Source organism: Corythoichthys intestinalis, chromosome 12 (genome assembly GCF_030265065.1).
Source record: "Corythoichthys intestinalis isolate RoL2023-P3 chromosome 12, ASM3026506v1, whole genome shotgun sequence".
Taxonomy (NCBI): Eukaryota; Metazoa; Chordata; class Actinopteri; order Syngnathiformes; family Syngnathidae; genus Corythoichthys; species Corythoichthys intestinalis.
In genome coordinates this window covers 25,076,499-25,095,889 of record NC_080406.1, presented here as the reverse complement: position 1 = coordinate 25,095,889, position 19,391 = coordinate 25,076,499, and the positions used below count along the sequence as shown (strand labels likewise).

Here is a 19,391-nt window from a genome sequence, read left to right as displayed (position 1 = left end):
AGAATGACAAACTGTATTGTAAGAAGGAGCTAAATATGAATAGTAGTTAAGATCTTACCAGAGTTAGACCTGCTCCTGGGGCTCAAGTCAAAGTGAACAGGTGTAGGTTCAATAACGAGCTCCACTGTTTTGATCTCGTCCTGTCCACCAGACTGACACCATGTCATGGGGAAGCCGTGTTTAGTTGATTTTGGTGACTTGACATTACTCTGCAGTGACATGTTGGAATGGACAGTTGAGATTTATTTTCACCTAACACTACAGTTGAATTCACTACAGCTTAATTTGGATTCGTGGACTCAGATTGTAACACAGGAATTACTTTCAGTCGTGTCACATATTGCCATTAATCACAACAAATGTCTCTTTTACAGGCCTACATTTGAGAAAAAAGAACATCCATTAATCTGAACCCACAAAAGAGAACTTTCAGTCCCTTTATTGCTGTTGTATAAGTCTCTAAAGCAGTGTTGTTTTTTGGCAGCCCTTTTAATGTTCATCTTAGATTTTTGAACGAAAATACTTATTATTAGTCTTAGTCATATTTTAGTCATTTAAAATGTGTTTGTCTTCTCCTAGTTTTGGTCAACGAAAACTCAGACAAATTTCGTCTAGTTTTAGTTGACAATGACTCAAAATGTTTTTGTCTGTAAAATGTAAAAGTTTTAGTATAGATAAATAAAGGTTTCCAACAATTTCCAATTATAATAGATGGACGAGCACATAACTGTAGCGTCTACAAGGACATCACCATCTTAGTGATGATAATACATACTCAGCAGGTTAATAATACATTATTGTCAATTAATTTAACGCACCTTGAAGTGAATTTGATGCGGGGAAAAAAAAGGTCCAAAAATTTAAGACGCTCGCCACACTAAGTACTAACGCAAACGCTATGCTAATGCTAAAAGTACATTTGGTGTGTGATGATCACTCAGCACAGACCTTTAAAGGCTAAAGCAACATGGTGTATTCTCTCTAGCCAAGATAAGCAAACAAATCTGATCATGTGTTTTTTAAAAAAGCAAGTCTGGAGCCTGGACAGGACACCAGTGAGTAAGTGTGTGTGTGTAGGGCGGGAACAGCACGTCATGACATGACCAAACACTGTTACGATGCAGGCTAACTACACATACGACAAGAAAATGTCACACATTGCAAACTTATGACAAAAACTGATAAAATATGTTTTTTAAATCACTCTTGATTTTATTGGATTGTTAAAAAGTTCCTTTTTTTGGGTCACCTTGTACAAGCAGCCTTCACTTAGTGTTCTGGGTTTGGGAATTCACATCAAGGAATCCCTGATTTATGGTACAGTACACAGTAATGGTAGACTTTTTCACACAATGTACTGTAGTACACTTTCATGATAATGAATGTGAGTGCCTTATGGCTGATGTTAAGGATCACCTGACTGTTACAAATGAAGAAAATAGACAAAGTTAAATGAGCAATGCAGACTCACAAAGTCATAAGTTTTAATAATCGCAGTAATTATTTTTTTCTACTCTTGCATGAAATTTTTGAATTTTATTAACACATTAGTCCTGCACAATACATCATTTGAACATCGCCATCGCGATATGTGCATGCGCAATAGTCTTATCACAGGAAGTGCAATTGTTTTCTTTGTTTTTTTAACACGTAAACTTTTGTTTTGCGTCATAAAATCCGAAAGTGTGCAGAGACATGGCCTCTTGGATCCCTTTTATATACATCAATTTTCATTCGTAGATGAATCCCCCTTAGCCTGGAGTAAACTGTGTTATATGAATACAATTTGGTCATTGTGAGTCAACCAGTCTTCCCAAACAAAGCTATTCATCTGGTGAAAATCCTTCTAGTTTTAATATTACAACATACACACACCAGCCACTTTATTAGGTTAACCATGCTAATAACGGGTTGGACCCCCTTTTGCCTTCAGAACTGCCTCAATTCTTCGTGGCATAGATTCAACAAGGTGCTGGAAGCATTCCTCAGAGAGTTTGGTCCATATTGACATGATGGCATCATACAGTTGGTGCAGATTTGTCGGCTGCACATCCATGATGCGACTCTCCCATTCCACCACATCCCAAAGATGCTCTATTCGATTGAGATCTGGTGACTGTCGAGGCCATTTGAGTACAGTGAACTCATTGTAATGTTCAAGAAACCAGTCTGAGATGATTCCAGCTTTATGACATGGCACATTATCCTGCTAAAAGTAGCCATCAGAAGTTGTGTACATTGTGGTCATAAAGGGATGGACATGGTCAGCAACAATACTCAGGTAGGCTGTGGCGTTCCAACGATGCTCAATTGGTACCAAGGGGCCCAAAGAGTGCCAAGAAAATACTCCCCACACCATTACACCACCATCACCAGCCTGAACCGTTGATACAAGGCAGGATGGATCCATGCTTTCACGTTGTTGACGCCCAATTCTGACCCTATCATCCGAATGTCGCAGCAGAAATCGAGACTCATCAGACCAGGCAACGTTTTTCCAATCTTTTATTGTCCAATTTTGATGAGCTTGTGCAAATTGTAGCCTCAGTTTCCTGTTCACAGCTGAAAGGAGTGGCACCCGGCGTGGTCTTCTGCTGCTGTAGCCCATCTGCCTTAAAGTTCGACGTACTGTGCGTTCAGAGATGCTCTTCTGCCTACCTTGGTTGTACCGGGTGGTTATTTGAGTTACTGTTGCCTTTCTATCAGCTCGAACCAGTCCGGCCATTCTCCTCTGACCTCTGGCATCAACAAGGCATTTCCGCCCACAGAACTGCCGCTCACTGGATATTTTTTCTTTTTCGGACCATTCTCTGTAAATCCTAGAGATGGTTGTGCGTGAAAATCCCAGTAGATCAGCAGTTTCGGAAATAGTCAGACCAGCCCTTCTGGCACCAACAAACAAGCCACGTTCAAAGTCACTCAAATCACCAACTGTGTGATGCCATCATGTGAATATGGACCAAACTCTCTGAGGAATGCTTCCAGCAACTCGTTGAATCTATGCCAAGATGAATTGAGGCAGTTCTGAAGGCAAAAGGGGGTCCAATCCGTTACTAGCATAGTGTACCTAATAAAGTGGCCGGTGAGTGTATATCGCAATACTGTATATCGAAAACCCCAAAAAGTCTCGATGTGCAGTAAGTTTTTTCCAATGTCGTTCAGCCTTACAACACATCCAGCACCAGAATCCCAAAAGTTGGCACCAAATTAATACAAATAGTAGTAGTAATGCAAATAGTTGAATTTTCACCAATAAATGCCAACGTCAAAAGAAAAAAGAAGTACATATTTCGTCAACAATGACGATAGCATAAATATTTCGTCAGCGAAAATCTTTTTTCATGACGATGACATCGCGATGACGAGCTAAAAACGTGTCTTGGAGACTGAAACATAGCGAGATGGATGCCAGTTGTCATCTGACGAGAAGAGAACGAGAAATTCGCCATAGTTTCCGTCATAGGTTCACAATATGTTATATTTTCTTAACGTATGTGGAGTTAGCACGCATTTTGGGAGTGTTTGGTCGTGTCACTCATGCGACGTGCTGCGCCTCCCCCCAACCCATACACAGGCTTAAGCGTGTGCCCATTCCAGGCTCCTTTTGTTTTCTTATCTTGGCTAGGTCTGTGCTGAGTGATCATCACACACTAAACTAAATTTTAGAGTTAGCATAGTGTTCATGTTAGCATGAGCGTTTAGCGTGGTGACTCGGTGAGTGTCTTAAACTCTTGGAAAACTTTTTACATACAGTTCGTGGCGTCCAGGTGGGTTTAATCAATTGCAAATCATGGGGTGTTTTCCTGCTGAGTTTGTATTATCATCATGAAGGTGTTGATAGGACATCAACATCTGTAGACTACAATTATGTGCTCGTCTGTCAATGTTCATTCGAAATTGTTGGAAACCTTTCATTTATTTATTTATTTATGGACTAAAACTTTTGCAGTTTATAGAGAAACATTTTGAGAATTGTCGAGGAAAACTAGCCGAAATTTGTCTGAGTTTTCGTTGACTAAAACTAGTCGAAGACGAACACATTTTGAAATAACAAAAATATTACCAAGACTAATAAGTATTTTCGTCCAAAAGACTAAGACTAAAATTAAAAGAGCTGCCAAAAACAACACTGGTACATATACAGTATTGCCTTAACTAAACTTAAACAAAAGTTCCAAAAGTGATTGAATCAGTTCTCTTGCTACCTGGTCACCTTTCGACTATGACACCAGATTAACAAAGTAGCTGCCCCAAAATGAACCGTGTATTCTTGCTCCTCAGCCATCATTCATCACCTGTCATCATTCACCTTATAGCTGACGGTGTAGTCCACTCTCTGGTTGGGCTGTATCCCAACGATCCATTTGTCCATCACGAATGGCAGCTGCATTATAAGTGGAATTTGTTCATTAAACAAGCAGCAGAGAAAATAAATGCAACAAGTCAGTGTTGGAAAAAAACACCACCAACCTTAGTCATGCGCATGGGTTCCACATCCTGTCGATTGGGGGTGAAGATGACATCTTTAATGTAAGTCAAGGCTACGTCGTCGCCGTCAAGTTCCAGGAACATTTTCCACTTGCAGTCCTTAACAGACAAATAGCTCATTGTTAGACACAGCAGGCTGCTTAGTGCACTCGGCAATAACGTCTGATTGCAGCCCTGATATAAAATAATTGAGCATTCCACTTCTCTACAAGAACTTCTGAACGTAAAGTAACAGCACAACCTAGAGGATGTCCAGTGGAATTACCTCAAAAACAAATGAAAGCCTTCGTTGGGGAAAATTTGGCAAGAGCAATAGAAGAACATAACTACTACACAGTGCTTTTGAGATCCCTCCATTTCATCTCCCTTAAAGTTGAAAATTTCCATTGATAGAACTATGACTGAATATATCTGAGGGTTTCTTAAAGGGCAGTTATCCTTGAATAACAGCCTGAAAATTAAAATACAAATTGCACAAAGTGCAATATAACTGTGGAAATATGATTGAAATTATTCATTTTACAATAGTGGACAATAAAATCCCTTAACTCATCGACTGCCTTTGACAGTAATAGACGTCCAAACTATTTCCTCATTGGCTGCTCTGAGGGTGATAGACAAACTAAAGTTGCTCTAAAAGTAAACAGTTTTTATTGACTTCACAAAATAACGCAAATTTATTTGAAAAGACTTATCAGTGTATTGGTAAGTGTGCAAATGTTTGGACTTTCATTAGATTTTCATGATGACCGAGTGATTGTTGTGATGCACACCAAGGGCAATTTGTGATATTGCTCCCCAAGCACCAGAAAAGTGCACAGTTGTGTCCGAACGTTCATCGTCAATCACGCGAGTCAAGGTTGTTTCCTTCCTCACATCAAATCATCTCTGAGGGGGAATGGGGGGTGTCCAACTGTGAACAATTCTGCAGCCTCTTTTCTCCTACGTGCGGCACGCTGACGAAGCAGTAATGATTGTGCCGTTCTCTGAACGTGAGCCACAAGTCACCGCTTAACCACACAGGGTTCAGGGTGGAACCCGATCCGTTGCACGGTGATCACAGAGAAGGACATTAGAGCAGCGGCGCCAATACACTCATCTGAGGAGCCTTGGCCCTCTCCCGCGCGGTCCTCTGGGGCCCGCACAAAAAGGAATCCGGCTGGCTCGGAAGCACACCGGTGGCCCCCGCGTTGGCCCCGGGACGGTCGCGCCGGGGCTCCCGCGTCGCCGCCAGTCTAATCACTCCGGCAGAAACAATGTCGCGTAATGATGCCTTGGACCCGAGTGCATATAATGACAACTCATACATAATTCAGCACCTTTCACTTGGCTGCACGGTGATATCCTCATTAGCAGGGAACCCTCAGTGGCTGTCAGATGGTGGCCGCTCAATCGCAAGGCCCTCATTTTGTCTTTGAGAAGTGCAGCTGCTTCCATGACATCGCCAGCAAAGAGGGGCGAAGAGGAGGGGAAAAATGCAGTGTGGGTTTGTTTTATTTTGTGCACAAAAAAAACTTCCAGTTTGTAAAAACAAGGCTGACACGGAACCTGACACCAGGCAGGGGAAAATAATTAGCTCTCATTTTCTCAGCCTCCTGTTTCCTTCTCCCCGCTGTGTTTTCGACCCACTAAACCACCACATGTCAGAAGAAATGGGAGGCAATTAGCAGGCTCGTTTCAGCCCTGCCGAACACACTGAAAGAGGACTATTTATGATGGGACAATGAGCAGCTGAAAGATTAAATAACGTTTTCCTTTTAAAAAGAAAACTGCTTCTGGCTAAATGGGCTATTTTTGATTAAATTCGAACGGCAAGTGAAGAGCCGGCCTTTCTCCGCTCACAAAGAGCTGTGAGTGAGAAGCGCTGGATGTGCTACATGGAGGAGAATGACATGTTTATTTGTCTGCTTTTATACCTGTATAGCGATGCCTCTAATGGTCAGTGTAACAGCTATCATTAGGCATTCTTAGGGCAAAAAGCTGCAACATATCAATGACTCCGTTGTCACGAAACAGTCTTCGTTGATTGAACGCATTCGTTACGGACCCTTAAAATCATGGAACACTTTATTAGATACACCTGCACCCACATACCTAAAATATGCGCCAACACACAACACTGTCACAGCAACAATTCAACCTTTTCAAATACAGTTGTACATCTACATACGAAGTTAATTGTTCCAGGACCTTGTTTGTAAGTCGAAATAGTCGTATGTCAAGCAGGATTTTCCCAGAAGAATACATTATAATTAGTGTTGCACCAATACCATTTTTTGGCCCTGATACTGATACCTGGCTGTTCAGTATCGGCCCATACCTTTACCGTACTGATACCACTTTGTTTGAAACTTATATATACAGGTTCTTCTCAAAAAATTTGCATATCGTGATAAAGTTCATTTTTTTCTGTAATGTACTGATAAATATTAGACTTTCATATATTTTAGATTCATTACACACAACTGAAGTAGTTCAAGCCTTTTATTGTTTTAATACTGATGATTTTGGCAAAAAATTCAAGAAAAACCAAAAATCCCTATCTCAAAAAATGAGCATATCATGAAAAGGTACTCTAAAGCAGCTACTAACCTATTCATCTGAACCAACGAATTAACTCAAAACCCCTGCGAAAGATTCCTGAGGCTTTTAAAAACTCCCAGCCTGCTTCATTACTCAAAACCGCAATCATGGGCAAGACTGCCGACCTGACTGCTGTCCAGAAGGCCATCATTGACACCCTCAAGTAAGAGGCTAAGACACAAAAAGAAATTTCTGAGCGAATAGGCTGTTCCCAGAGTGCTGTATCAAGGCACCTCAGTGGGAAGTCTGTGGGAAGGAAAAAGTGTGGCAGGAAACGCTGCACAACCAGAAAACGTGACCGCGCCCTGAGAAAGATTGTGTATAAGGGCTGATTCCAGACCTCGGGGGACCGGCAGAAACAGTGGACTGAGTGTGGAGTAGAAACATCCAGAGTCACCGTGCACAGGCGTGTGCTGGAAATGGGCGCATTCCCCAGGTCAAGCCACTTTTGAACCTGAAACAGCAGCAGAAGCGCCTGACCTGGGCTACAGAGAAGCAGCACTGGACTGTTGCTTAGTGGTCCAAAGTACTTTTTTCAGAAGAAAGCAAATTTTGCATGTAATTCGGAAATAAAGGTGCCAGAGTTTGGAGGAAGACTGGGGAGAAGGAAATGCCAAAATGCCTGAAGTCCAGTGTCAAGTACCCACAGTCAGTGATGGTCTGGGGTGCCATGTCACCTGCTGGTGTTGGGCTACTGTGTTTTATCAAGGGCAGGGTCAATGCAGCTATTATTCAGCACGACCTGTCACCTGCTCACAGTGCCAAAACCACTGGTAAATGGTTTACTGACCATGGCATTACTGGCCTGCATGGCAATTGGCCTGCCAACTCTCCTGACCTGAACCCCATAGAAAATCTGTGGGATATTGTGAAGAGGAAGTTGAGAGACACCTGACCCAACACTGTGGATGAGCTCAAGGCCACTATCGAAGCATCCTGGGCCTCCATAACACCTCAGCAGTGCCACTGGCTGATTGCCTCCATGCCACGCATGAAGCAGTCATTTCTGCAAAAAGATTCCCGACCAAGTATTGAGTGCATAGCTGATATAATTCATTGAAGGTTGACATTTTTTGTATTCAAAAAACACTTTTTTGTATTGGTCGGATGAAATATGCAAATTTTTTGGGATAGGGATTTTTGTTTTGTCTTGACTTTTTTGCCAAAATCATCTATATTAAAACAATAAAAGGCTTGAATATATGAAAGTCTAATGTTCATCAGTACATTACAGAAAATAATGAACTTTATCACAATATGCTAATTTTTTGAGAAGGACTTGTGTATATATACATACATATATATATATATATATATATATATATACACACACACAAAGTGAATACAGTAAAACCTTTTATTTCATACCTAGTATGGTTGACAATAGTTAAACCTTTGGCTCTGAAAGGCCAAAATAGTGCTAAATTTGTGAAATTAAAACATGTATAATACTAGCTCAACAGTAAGAAAGCAAAAATACAATGAATGAATAATTAATAAACTTTTTAAACCCTATGTTTTGGCTCCCACAGGCCAAACAGTGCAACTTTCATGAAATTATAAGTACCGGTAATAATAGCTGACCACAGCATCCTGTCTCTCTATTAGCCTCCCTCCCTGTGCACCAGCAGCAACACACACGTAGCCACTTAGGCTGGCTTACTTTGCTTACTTCTACAGCACTTTTGATTTGAAACAGGTCTCAAATTACTGCGACAATCCTTCCAGTAAAAGACAATAAAAGTAAAGTAGACGAACTGAACTGACCAGAGATTGTCGGTCCACCGGTCCAGCCCCCTTCCTCTGGATAGCAGTCCTGCTGTTGCAGCCTCCAACTCTTTGTGTTCGTTAACATGTTTCAACTTCAAATGTTTTATCAGGTTCGAGGTATTGAAACTGGCGGATTTAACTCCACCTATCCACACTTTCAGGCTGCAAATCTTGCATGCAGCCATTGTACGTGACAGAGATTACAGTACAGGCTGAAGTATTTCCAGACCGCTGACATTTTCCTCTCGCACTTTGTTTTTCCTCCATATGAAAACGCTGCCCCGGCATTGGTTAACAGCGGCTATTGGCCGGCTCTCATTGGTCTGGAGGAGGCCAATAGCGATAGCTGCTTGGCATGCAAAGTGATCGCGTGTCATCACACCACAGAGAGTGTAGTGAGCGTCAGGAGGAAAAAAAGGCTGCGGTCAAGTGTTATTATACTGGACCGGTACACAGTATCGGCACCTTCTTTGTTTGTACTCGCCGATACCGATACCATCATTTCAGGCCGGATTGGCCCCCCCCGCCGATACTGGTATTAGTATCAGTGCATCTTTTAGTATAATTCCTTTAAAAAATTTGTTTTTAAATTATAATTCCATTAATTCGTTCTACAGCCGAAAACCTACATTAAATCCTTAATAAATACTGCTGGTACAATTGCAAATAGCAATTGCACTGAACAAAACAAATAAATTATAAATAAAAATCGAAATAATAATAATATAGTAAGAATAACAATAACACCTGAAATAATGTAACGAATCGTGTTCTAATGTGGCGGATGTTTTGCGTGGTGTACCTGAACGCACCGCGTGGCTGATGGGACAGACTGAGAGAGGACTTTTTACTTTCACTTTTCATGTTCAGCTGCGGCAGACAGTAGGCCTGTTGTGTTCGCACAAGTTCTAAAATAAAAGATTGAAAACCTGACAAAGCTGTCGATTTCTTTGGCGATGTATTATAAATAATAAATAATTGTCACCTTAACTTATAAAAACTGGTGAACGGAGGTCGGAGTCGGATCGTCGAGATTGTAGACATTCAACGGCAGTATTGCTGAGCCAGTTCACGGACGCGTACACCACGCTCATATTTTTCTATCATTTCCATCTTTATTTCAATGGCAAGCATCATCTTTTTCCTTTTTTTCACCACCTGCACTAACATTGTTGGAAACCATGTTGATTTCGCTCACAAAAAAATCTTCCGTACGTCCATCTAGCGGGAAAACAAAGAAACTGCGGTGCTGCCATAAATCATCTCTTTTGTGAATGTCGTCAGATGTAGAAACAAATGACGAGTCAAATTTTACGTCAGATGTCGAAAAGGTCGTGTGTCAAAGCGATTGTTGGTCGAAGTACCACTGTATAAGGTATGACTGACGTCCAATGCATTTAAAGTAGGAGTTCCCAGTCAAAGTAGACTGGATGTGGCAATCAATGAGTTAAATACAGTCAAGTAATAAACTTACTGATTTTCCAGTGCCTGGCTTCCAGTGGTATCCAAAGACAAGTTCGAGATGAACACTTTTACTCATTTCCACCTCATTTTCAAGCGCCTCCTAAAAAAGAAAAGATGCAAATGTAAAAACGAAAAGAAAACAAAAAAACAATGACGTTCAGTAACATTTAAACTCACGGAGCACAATATTAGGAAAACCTGTACCAAAATGCAAGTAAGCATAGCTATACTTATGAATTGGCATTACTAGGCAGATATTGACATTTACTGAACCATAGAATTCATAATTAATATTGACGGGTCAAATCCGCCATATACTGCGCCACGCCTTCATGTAGGCGGGCTGCCCACGTCATGAGGATTTATTCTCAAAAACACGCACCAAACACACGCATGCAGCGATCTAACGCCGGATTTAGGTTGAAAAAGTACGGAAGCTGTACCGCACACAAACAGGAAGGATTGTCTCAGGAGTGATTTGTTCGAGAATTCAAGACAATTCTTATATTTTTTTGTACCATGCATGCATTTTGAAACGTGAAAAAATTCAATCGGAGAAATTAGCCGCTACGGCATTGGCGTCATAGTTCGCAATATTTATGTAAAATAAATGCTAACTGCACGGTTTTTGCTTTTAACCAAGAATCGAAATTTTTTACGTTCATATATATAAAGAAATCATGGATTTAAGCATTTATTCTTAAGTATTTCCAACGGAAAAAGCTCTTTGTGGTGATAAGGCGGCGCTACAGTGGCTTAAAGACTAGCAGCACACTCGACATAGTTACGTAAAATAAATGCTAACTGCCCGGTTCTTTGCTCTTTTAACAAAGAATCAAGACTGTTTTACGTCCATATCTATTAAGAATTCAGGGATTTAAGCATTTTTTCACAACAATTTTCAACGTAAAAAGCTCTTTGTGGTGATAAGGCGGCGCCACAGCGGCTTAAACACTTAGCAGCACATTCGACATATTTACGTAAAATAAATGCTAACTGCCCGGTTCTTTTAACAAAGACTTGAGACTGTTTTACGTCCATAACTATAAAGAATTCAGGGGATTCAACCATTTATTCACAAGAATTTTCAACGTAAAAAGCTATTTGTCTGTGTTTCCACTTGGTCAGCTTTGACGGAGATAGGCCCCCTATTAATCGGCCCCGTGTCCCGTCAATATTATTATGAAGTCTATAACTGTAGATGTTGTTACAAGGAGTAACCATAACACAGTGAACAGTGACAGTGTTGTTTTTGGCAGCCCTTTTACTTTTTGTCTTAATCTTTTGGACGAAAATACTTGTTCGTCTTCGTCATTTCAAAATGTGTTCGTCTTTGTCTATGTAACCGGTCAGTGCCGCCCCGCGTTCCGCTCCCACCTCTGACTAGGCTGGCACGCAAACCCGCGCGCACACGACGCGTTCACTCGGCAGGTAGGTACGTTAACCGCTGCGCCATGAAGCTCGAGCCAACGGCACAGCCGCCAGCGCACCTACATGAAGGAATAGGAAGGGAGGTTTCCACACTCCACAACGGACATGCGTGTACCCGTTACATCTAGTTTTAGTCAACGAAAAACTATACGAAATTTGGAAAGTTTAGTAACAATTACTCAATGTTTTCGTTTGTAAACTTCAAGTTTTTTAACATGAATAAATTAATGAATAAAAGCTTTCCAACAATTTCGAATGTACTGTACATCAACAGACAAGCACATGATTGTAGTCTACAATGACATCACTATCTTCGTGATGATAATACACACTCAGCAAGTTAAAAGTTCATTATTTTCTATTAATCAAACTCACCTGGACGGCACGAACCGTATGTAGAATGTTTTCCAAGAGTTTAAGGCAATACTCACTACGCTAAATGCTAATGCGAACACTATGCTAAAGCTGCAAGTTACATTTAGTGTGTGATGATCACTCAGCACAGACCTTTAAAGGCTAAAGCAAAATGGCATATGTAGCTAAGATCACAAAACAAAACTTAACAATCAGCACCTATCGTGTTTCAAAAAAAGGCAAGTCTGGAGCCAGGAGAGCTAAGACACCAGTGGGGGTGTGTGTGTGTGTGTGAGTTGGGGGGAGGGGTCACGTCACATGAGTGACACGACCAAACACTGCTATGATGCGCGCTAACTACACATAAAATATGAAAATGTCATATATTGTGAACTTATGATGGAAACTATGTTGCATTCTCATCTCGTCAGATGAAAACTGGCATTGCTATTGTTATGTTTGAGTCCTTCAAGACACATTTTAGCTTATTTGAGTCTACCAAGACACATTTTTAGCTTGTCATCGTCACATCATCGTCATTGAAAAATGTTCGTCGACGAAATATTTTCGTTATTGTCATCGTTGACAAAAACATAAAAACTTAGAGGCCAGCCCAGTCATAACCCAATATTTCCTGTCTTCCCTCTTCCTGTCCTATCAGTTATTAGAAGTGTCCCCACCTCACTCAATAAAGTAACTCATACTGTAGCTCGGTAGCATACACTGTATGTTTAATAATTTTCTTGTATCACTGTTCCTTTTTCTTTCTCTCTCTCTTTTTTTCTTTCTTGCTCGTTTCATGATTCAAATTCCCCTATTGCATATTAAAACTGTTCCAGAATTAAAAGGTATCCAGATCTACAATTCATCATGTCTAAGCAGCTGAACAGGACATGTTAAAGGAGGAAAACGGGAACAACTCTACCATCCAATAAGAATGACAGCTTTAGGAAAAGTAACATTTAGCACCAATCTGAGAGATAGGAATTAAAATAAAAGGAACTTTTAACAAAAAACAACTTGTACACAGCCAAAACATAACTTTCTACCTTGAGCAGTGGTGGGAAGTGGACCAGCCCGAGGTAGTCATTGGTGAGCTTTTCAATTTCACTCTACCAAAGAAAAAACACGACATAAATCACAACAAGTAGGTCTGAAGCAGCATGGGAATATCAGGTAGTATTTGACAGTGGTAAAAGTTTGGCCTAGCCTTGCCTTCAGGTGCATGACATGACCTTTGGACTTGATACCCATGTCCCGCATGTCGTTTTCCGACAGTAATAAAAGCCTCTTTCCCGTAATGTGATTGTCTCGAAATAGGTCCGCATACAAGTGCATTCCACATGCGTTAACTTCTAAGAGAGGAAGTGGCAACATCAGCTCAGACTTCCAACAGATATTTTGTTAATCCATAAAAAATAACACTAACCTTCACCAAATATTTGCTGCATCCAGAAATACTGTGTATCACAAAAGTCACATGTTAGCGGTAAATAAGAAAAAAACTCTGATATTGTGTGATCACAGCATTTACCACATGCTCCTCTGTCCACGTGTAGATGTCAAGAGTGGGCAGCAGCTGCATGGACACAAAACACAAACACAAGTTAGAACACTAGAATTTATATGGATATCAGATGCCAAATCAAGTACAGTGATACCTCAGCTCACGAACGCTTAAGCTCACGAACTTTTCGCCTCAAGAACATTAAATTCGCGAGCATATAGTCTCTGCTGACGAACTAGTTTTCGGCGGACGAACCAAACCACGCGGTAAAACAGCGCCACGAGAAGCTGACGCACGCTCACGGCGTCCCAGTTCGTCCCCTCCCTTTCGTTGAGTGCGGACGTGGTTTGTGTTTGATAGACATTTTGGACCATATTGAGTGTACTTTTGCTATTATGGGACCGAAAAAGACCCCACCACAGGCTAGTGTTAAGCCTAAGAAGACATTTAAGAAAATAAGGTATATTTTTGTGTAGTTTTAAGGCTTATTTAGTAGAAAATTATGTTTTATGGGGACCTGGGAACGGATTATTCTCATTTTAATTAGGGCTGTCAAAATTATCGCGTTAACGGGCGTTAATTAATTTTTTTAATTAATCCCGTTAAATCATTTGACGCAATTAACGCACTATGCCCGCTCAGACAGATTTAAATGTCAGTACAGTGAAAGGCCAACTTGTTGTGTTTTATGGAGTTTTTCCACCCTCTGCTGGCGCTTGGGTGTGACTTGCATATGTTATGTGGCGTAATGTCGCCCTCTGCTGGCGATTCAGTGCAGCGGATTATTTGGGTTTCGGCGCGCTTTTCTGACGTGATTATATGTCGACGTGAACTCACACTAATAGACAGTGCTACTCAGACCAGCTAACGTCCGCATCCAGTATTCAGTGGCAGTTCTCATAGCCCCATCACACTGTTTGTGTCTAATACATGCATCCCTTGTGAGTTATATTCCTCCTTTGTTTATATTCATGAGCATTAGATAGTTATTGATGATGTGTATTTGAATTTGTTCACATATATGGTGAAATGCAGTTACATTGTTAGAGGCTTGTGAGCTAATTGGCTAGTGCTACTGCTCAAATGGACACGTGTGTGTACATTTTATGTTATTTTGTGATTTATGCAAGTTATTGACACATTGCCTTGTTATTTTCAGTTTTACAAAAATACAAGAAATGTGCTCCTGTCAAAAAGAGATGACTTCAGTAAAGCCCATGCAACTTTGCCACACCGTCTGATTTCTTTTTGGAACTTATGTTCGCTATCTGTCAATTTGTGTACTCACACACATTGAGGACAGAATAGGGCTACTAGTTTATTTTTTGATTGAAAATTTTACAAATTTTATTAAAACGAAAACGTTAAGAGGCGTTTTAATATAACATTTTATCCATGGATCGCTTTAACAGAATGTTAATAATGTTAATGCCATCTTGTTGATTTATTGTTATAATAAACAAATACAGTCCTTATGTACCGTATGTTGAATGTATATATCCATCTTGTCTTATCTTTCCATTCCAACAATAATTTACAGAAAAATATGGCATATTTTATAGATGGTTTGAATTGCGATTAATTACGATTAATTAATTTTTAAGCCGTAATTAACTCGATTAAAAATTTTAATCGTTTGACAGCCCTAATTTTAATGGTTTCTTATGGGAAATAAATGTTCGGAAGACGAACTTTTCGCCTTACACACACTTTCTGGGAACCAATTATGTTCGTGAGCTGAGGTATCACTGTATAGGGAGAAATGCCGTCTAAATGGAAAGCATTTTCAATCGAATAAGAGCATCCTGGCTCTAATGGGTTTTTATCAGACTCAAATGTCCATCTGCCTGATCTAACGCCAACTATTTGAATGACAAATCATTTATTGATCAATAAATGTAATCATGCAGAAACTTGACAGGCAAAATAAAGACGTCATCATTGTGATCGCTAGAATGGCGCGTAATGACAGAGATAGCGGCATGGAAAATTGGAGGAAAGATGACTAACTGAGGGAGTAATCTCTTTTCACTGTCTCCTTCAGATTAAGAGCTGAATGCGGGCCTCCATAAACAGTGGCTGCTGCTATACATTTCAGTGCAGCCTGCCGCCTCATAAAGACACTCAGCCCTGCGAGCACTTCCCGCCTCCTCTATGCTGCGCTTTGCAAGTAAGCACATTCAGTCTCAAACTCGCAATCTTATTTTACGCGGATCTTTTTCAACAAATGGACAGCTTGCCTCTTTTCTTCAATCCAGTAACTTGCTGTTGTGTGGGTTCTGCACAATTTGCTGTTCTAACTCTTCTGCTGACATCGATGGCATGGGCTGGTGGGAGATGTTTCAGCGACATTGACAACAATAGGTGTCCAACCCATTTAATCTGGCAAGGTTGGCAATGAATGATCCCTGCCCTGTCTCCATACATGCACACATGCTAGTCAGATCCATGACGAGTTTCACTAAAGCAAAATGTATAGTAGGGCTGTCAAAAAATCGCGTTAACGGGCGGTAATTATTTTTTTAAATTAATCACGTTAAAACATTTGATTTTTAATTAACGCATATGCCCCGCTCACAGATTAAAATGATAGTACAGTGTAATGTCCGCTTGTTACTTGTTTTTTGGTGTTTGGCCCCCTCTGCTGGCACTTCGGTCCCACTGATTTTATGGGTTAGTACCATGAGTGAGCATGGTGTAATTATTGACATCAACAATGGCGAGCTACTAGTTTATTTTTTTGATTGAAAATTTTACAAATTTTAATAAAACGAGAACATTATGAGGGGTTTTAATTAGGGCTGTCAAACGATTAAAATCTTTAATCGAGTTAATCACAGCTTAAAAATTAATCATAATTAATCGTAATTAATCGCAATTCAAACCATCTCTAAAGTATGCCATATTTTTCTGTAAATTATTGTTGGAATGGAAAGATAAGACACAAGACCGATATATACATACAACATACTGTACATAAGTGCTGTATTTGTTTATTATAACAATAAATCCACAAATGGCATTATTAACATTCTTTCTGTTTAAGTGATCCATGGATAGTAAGACTTGTAGTTCATAAAAGATAAATGTTATAGTTACAAGTTATAGTAATTTTATATTAAAACCCCTCTTCATATTTTCGTTTTAATAAAATTTGTACAATTTTCAATCAAAAGTAGAGTTAATATAATAATAAGAATAAAAATAACAATAATAAGAATTGAGTTAACAAACTGAGTAATGCCAGTTCACTTTGCATTGTTGTTTAGCTGTGTGAGAATAGGGCCTCATTACTACAGACTGAAGTGCTTTTCTTTTTGTGAACATTATTTTTTTTGAGAGATAGCAATATTATTTTTGTTGTGCTTTCACTAAATGATACTTCTGTTTGTTGTGAAGGAGTTGCAGAAGCTTATGCCAATAAACGGCGCAACCCAAAGAACGCCTGTGTCCACTCGCCTTTATAACAGATATATATCTCTGTGCATATCTTACCCAAAATACAACAAGACACATAATTGCCACTAAAAGAAAGCAAACTTACCGAAATATGTGTGGCGCACAAAGCAACAGCATAAATGTCTCACAACTACTAATTCTCCCACTATTAGAAGGAATAACATTAGTATGGAACGGCGCTGCGCTGCCCCCAAGCGGCCGGTGGCATTCTTTTCACTCTTAATGTCCATAAACGGCCTCATTGAAATCTGTTTGAGGTAATGCGAGAGTGGCTCATTCAGTGCATGCGTTAATTGCGTCAAATATTTTAACGTGATTAATTTTAAAAATTAATTAACGCCCGTTAACGCGATACTTTTGACAGCCCTAGTTTTAATATAAAATTTCTATAACTTGTACTAACATTTGTCTTTTAAGAGCTCCAAGTCTTTCTATGCATGGATCGCTTTAAGAGAATGTTAGTAATGTTAATGCCATCTTGTGGATTTATTTGTTGTAATAAACAAATACAGTACTTATGTACCGTATGTTGAATGTATATATCCATCTTGTGTGTTATCTTTCCATTCCAACAATAATTTACAGAAAAATATGGCAGATTTTATAGATGGTTTGAATTGCAATTATTTACGATTAATTATTTTTAAGCTGTAATTAACTTGATTAAAAATTTTAATCTTTTGACAGCCCTAGTATATAGACAAGTTTCCGAGGTACTTCCTTATGCTGCTAGCAACTTCCGTTTTACAATTTCTCCATCCAAAACAACAGTGGAGCTGGAGTAACATTACACATCAAAATCTCTTAAAAAGACAATTCAGCCATCTGCCACACATCTGCCAGGACAACATGTTCATAAAGGCAGACGTGAAACCAAGCTCGTGACACCACAAAGACCGGGTGTTTTTATAGCCGTGTTGCAGCTGTGTTTTGGAGGATATGTTCTTCCTATCTCTGCATTTTCATGTGTCCGGTGCTCAAAAAATCCGAAAGTTAAAATCTTGCGCATGAAACGACTTGTTGCCTTTGATATTGTTATTTACTACAACTACTAGGGATGGGAATCGAAAACCAGTTCTTAAAGAGTACAGGTCCCGAGTGTTCCAATTCCATGGAATCGTTTGGCAATTTTTCTAACGATTCTCTTATCGGTTCCAACCAGCACGATTTACGTTTTATCATTTGTGCATGTTACACACATAAGAATCAGCAAGCACGGCCACATATTTACCAATGGCGAGACTTAACATCAAGTGTAACCTGGAGAGAGAAGTTGCTGAGTGAATTTACACTTTTACAGGCCATGTCATTATTCATGAGACTACTTAAAGAAATGGTGATTTTTCCAAAAAGTCGATTAATGGTTCTATCATATTCCTCGTCCAATACTCTATAAGAAAAATATAACACATATGCATCTAAAATAATCCTAAACAATTTTATTAGCAATTTTAATACTCCTGTTAGAAAGAGTCCATGGGTATGCATTCGTTCTCATAGCAACCGGTCAGTTGGTTCTGGTTATTGTCCTACGTCATGCGCGCTGCGTATTCTGGGACCGAGAATAGGCGTAAGGTGCGCATTTCGAACAGAGGACGGCCAGCTGTTAGAGGAAGTATAATCTGTGCGTCCATGCACGAATGTAAGTATTTCCTCTTCATGCGATAAAGTTCTTATGATAAGTTAGAGCAGTTATCAGCGCGACCGTTTCATGTTTTTACTGTTACGTCGGCTGGTTGCTCCCGCTCCTTCTCGCTGCGTCGAGAAGAGCGTTGTTTACATTATATTCGCGTTGCACATTTGTGTGAAGAGGGAATGTGTTAGTTTAGCATCTTAAAAAGATGTTGTACATCCATATGAGTGTAAAGTGTTTAGTTTTGCCACTTTTATGGCTAAAATGACCGCACGTGCACGCAGCATGCTTCCTAGTTATGCGCGAGCTTGCGCCCCCCCCCCCCCCCCCCCCCCACCTTTGTGTCATTATATTATTACGTGTCATGTATGTGTGTTATGGACTGCTTTACAGTCAATCTGAATTGTACACACATACAAATACATCAACATCTTTCCACGCATGCTCTCATCTGCTCATTGAGTGATTGTCATATCAAGTGCCATTGCCTGTATATAGTTGAGCCTGTTGCCAAGTTGAATTAAAAGTGCCAAAGACCAACTCCACTCTCCGCTCCTTGTGTTCTAACCGACACTCCGAGGCGAATGAACCATAAAATATATTGAACCCAGAACCTCATACAGTCCATTAGTCCATTTAGAATCGATAAGGGAATCGATAATGAATCGAATCGTTAAGCCATATCGATAATGGAATCGGAAT

The 19,391-nt window shown here is 40.0% G+C and overlaps 1 protein-coding gene across 4 annotated transcripts in view; it reads right to left on the bottom strand.

The window, feature by feature from the left end:
• The window catches only part of map3k20a (mitogen-activated protein kinase kinase kinase 20a), a 62,996-nt gene that overhangs the window by 2,289 nt on the left and 41,316 nt on the right, over window positions 1-19,391 (bottom strand). For all 4 annotated transcript variants that reach the window (XM_057852928.1, XM_057852927.1, XM_057852926.1 and 1 more), the window contains 8 exons: window positions 13,625-13,669; window positions 13,520-13,550; window positions 13,306-13,445; window positions 13,140-13,202; window positions 10,316-10,405; window positions 4,471-4,587; window positions 4,310-4,384; window positions 59-209 (listed from right to left, as the gene is read on the bottom strand). In XM_057852928.1, coding sequence (XP_057708911.1) covers window positions 59-209; window positions 4,310-4,384; window positions 4,471-4,587; window positions 10,316-10,405; window positions 13,140-13,202; window positions 13,306-13,445; window positions 13,520-13,550; window positions 13,625-13,669 — 712 coding nt within the window. The remainder of the gene's footprint in view (window positions 1-58; window positions 210-4,309; window positions 4,385-4,470; window positions 4,588-10,315; window positions 10,406-13,139; window positions 13,203-13,305; window positions 13,446-13,519; window positions 13,551-13,624; window positions 13,670-19,391) is intronic.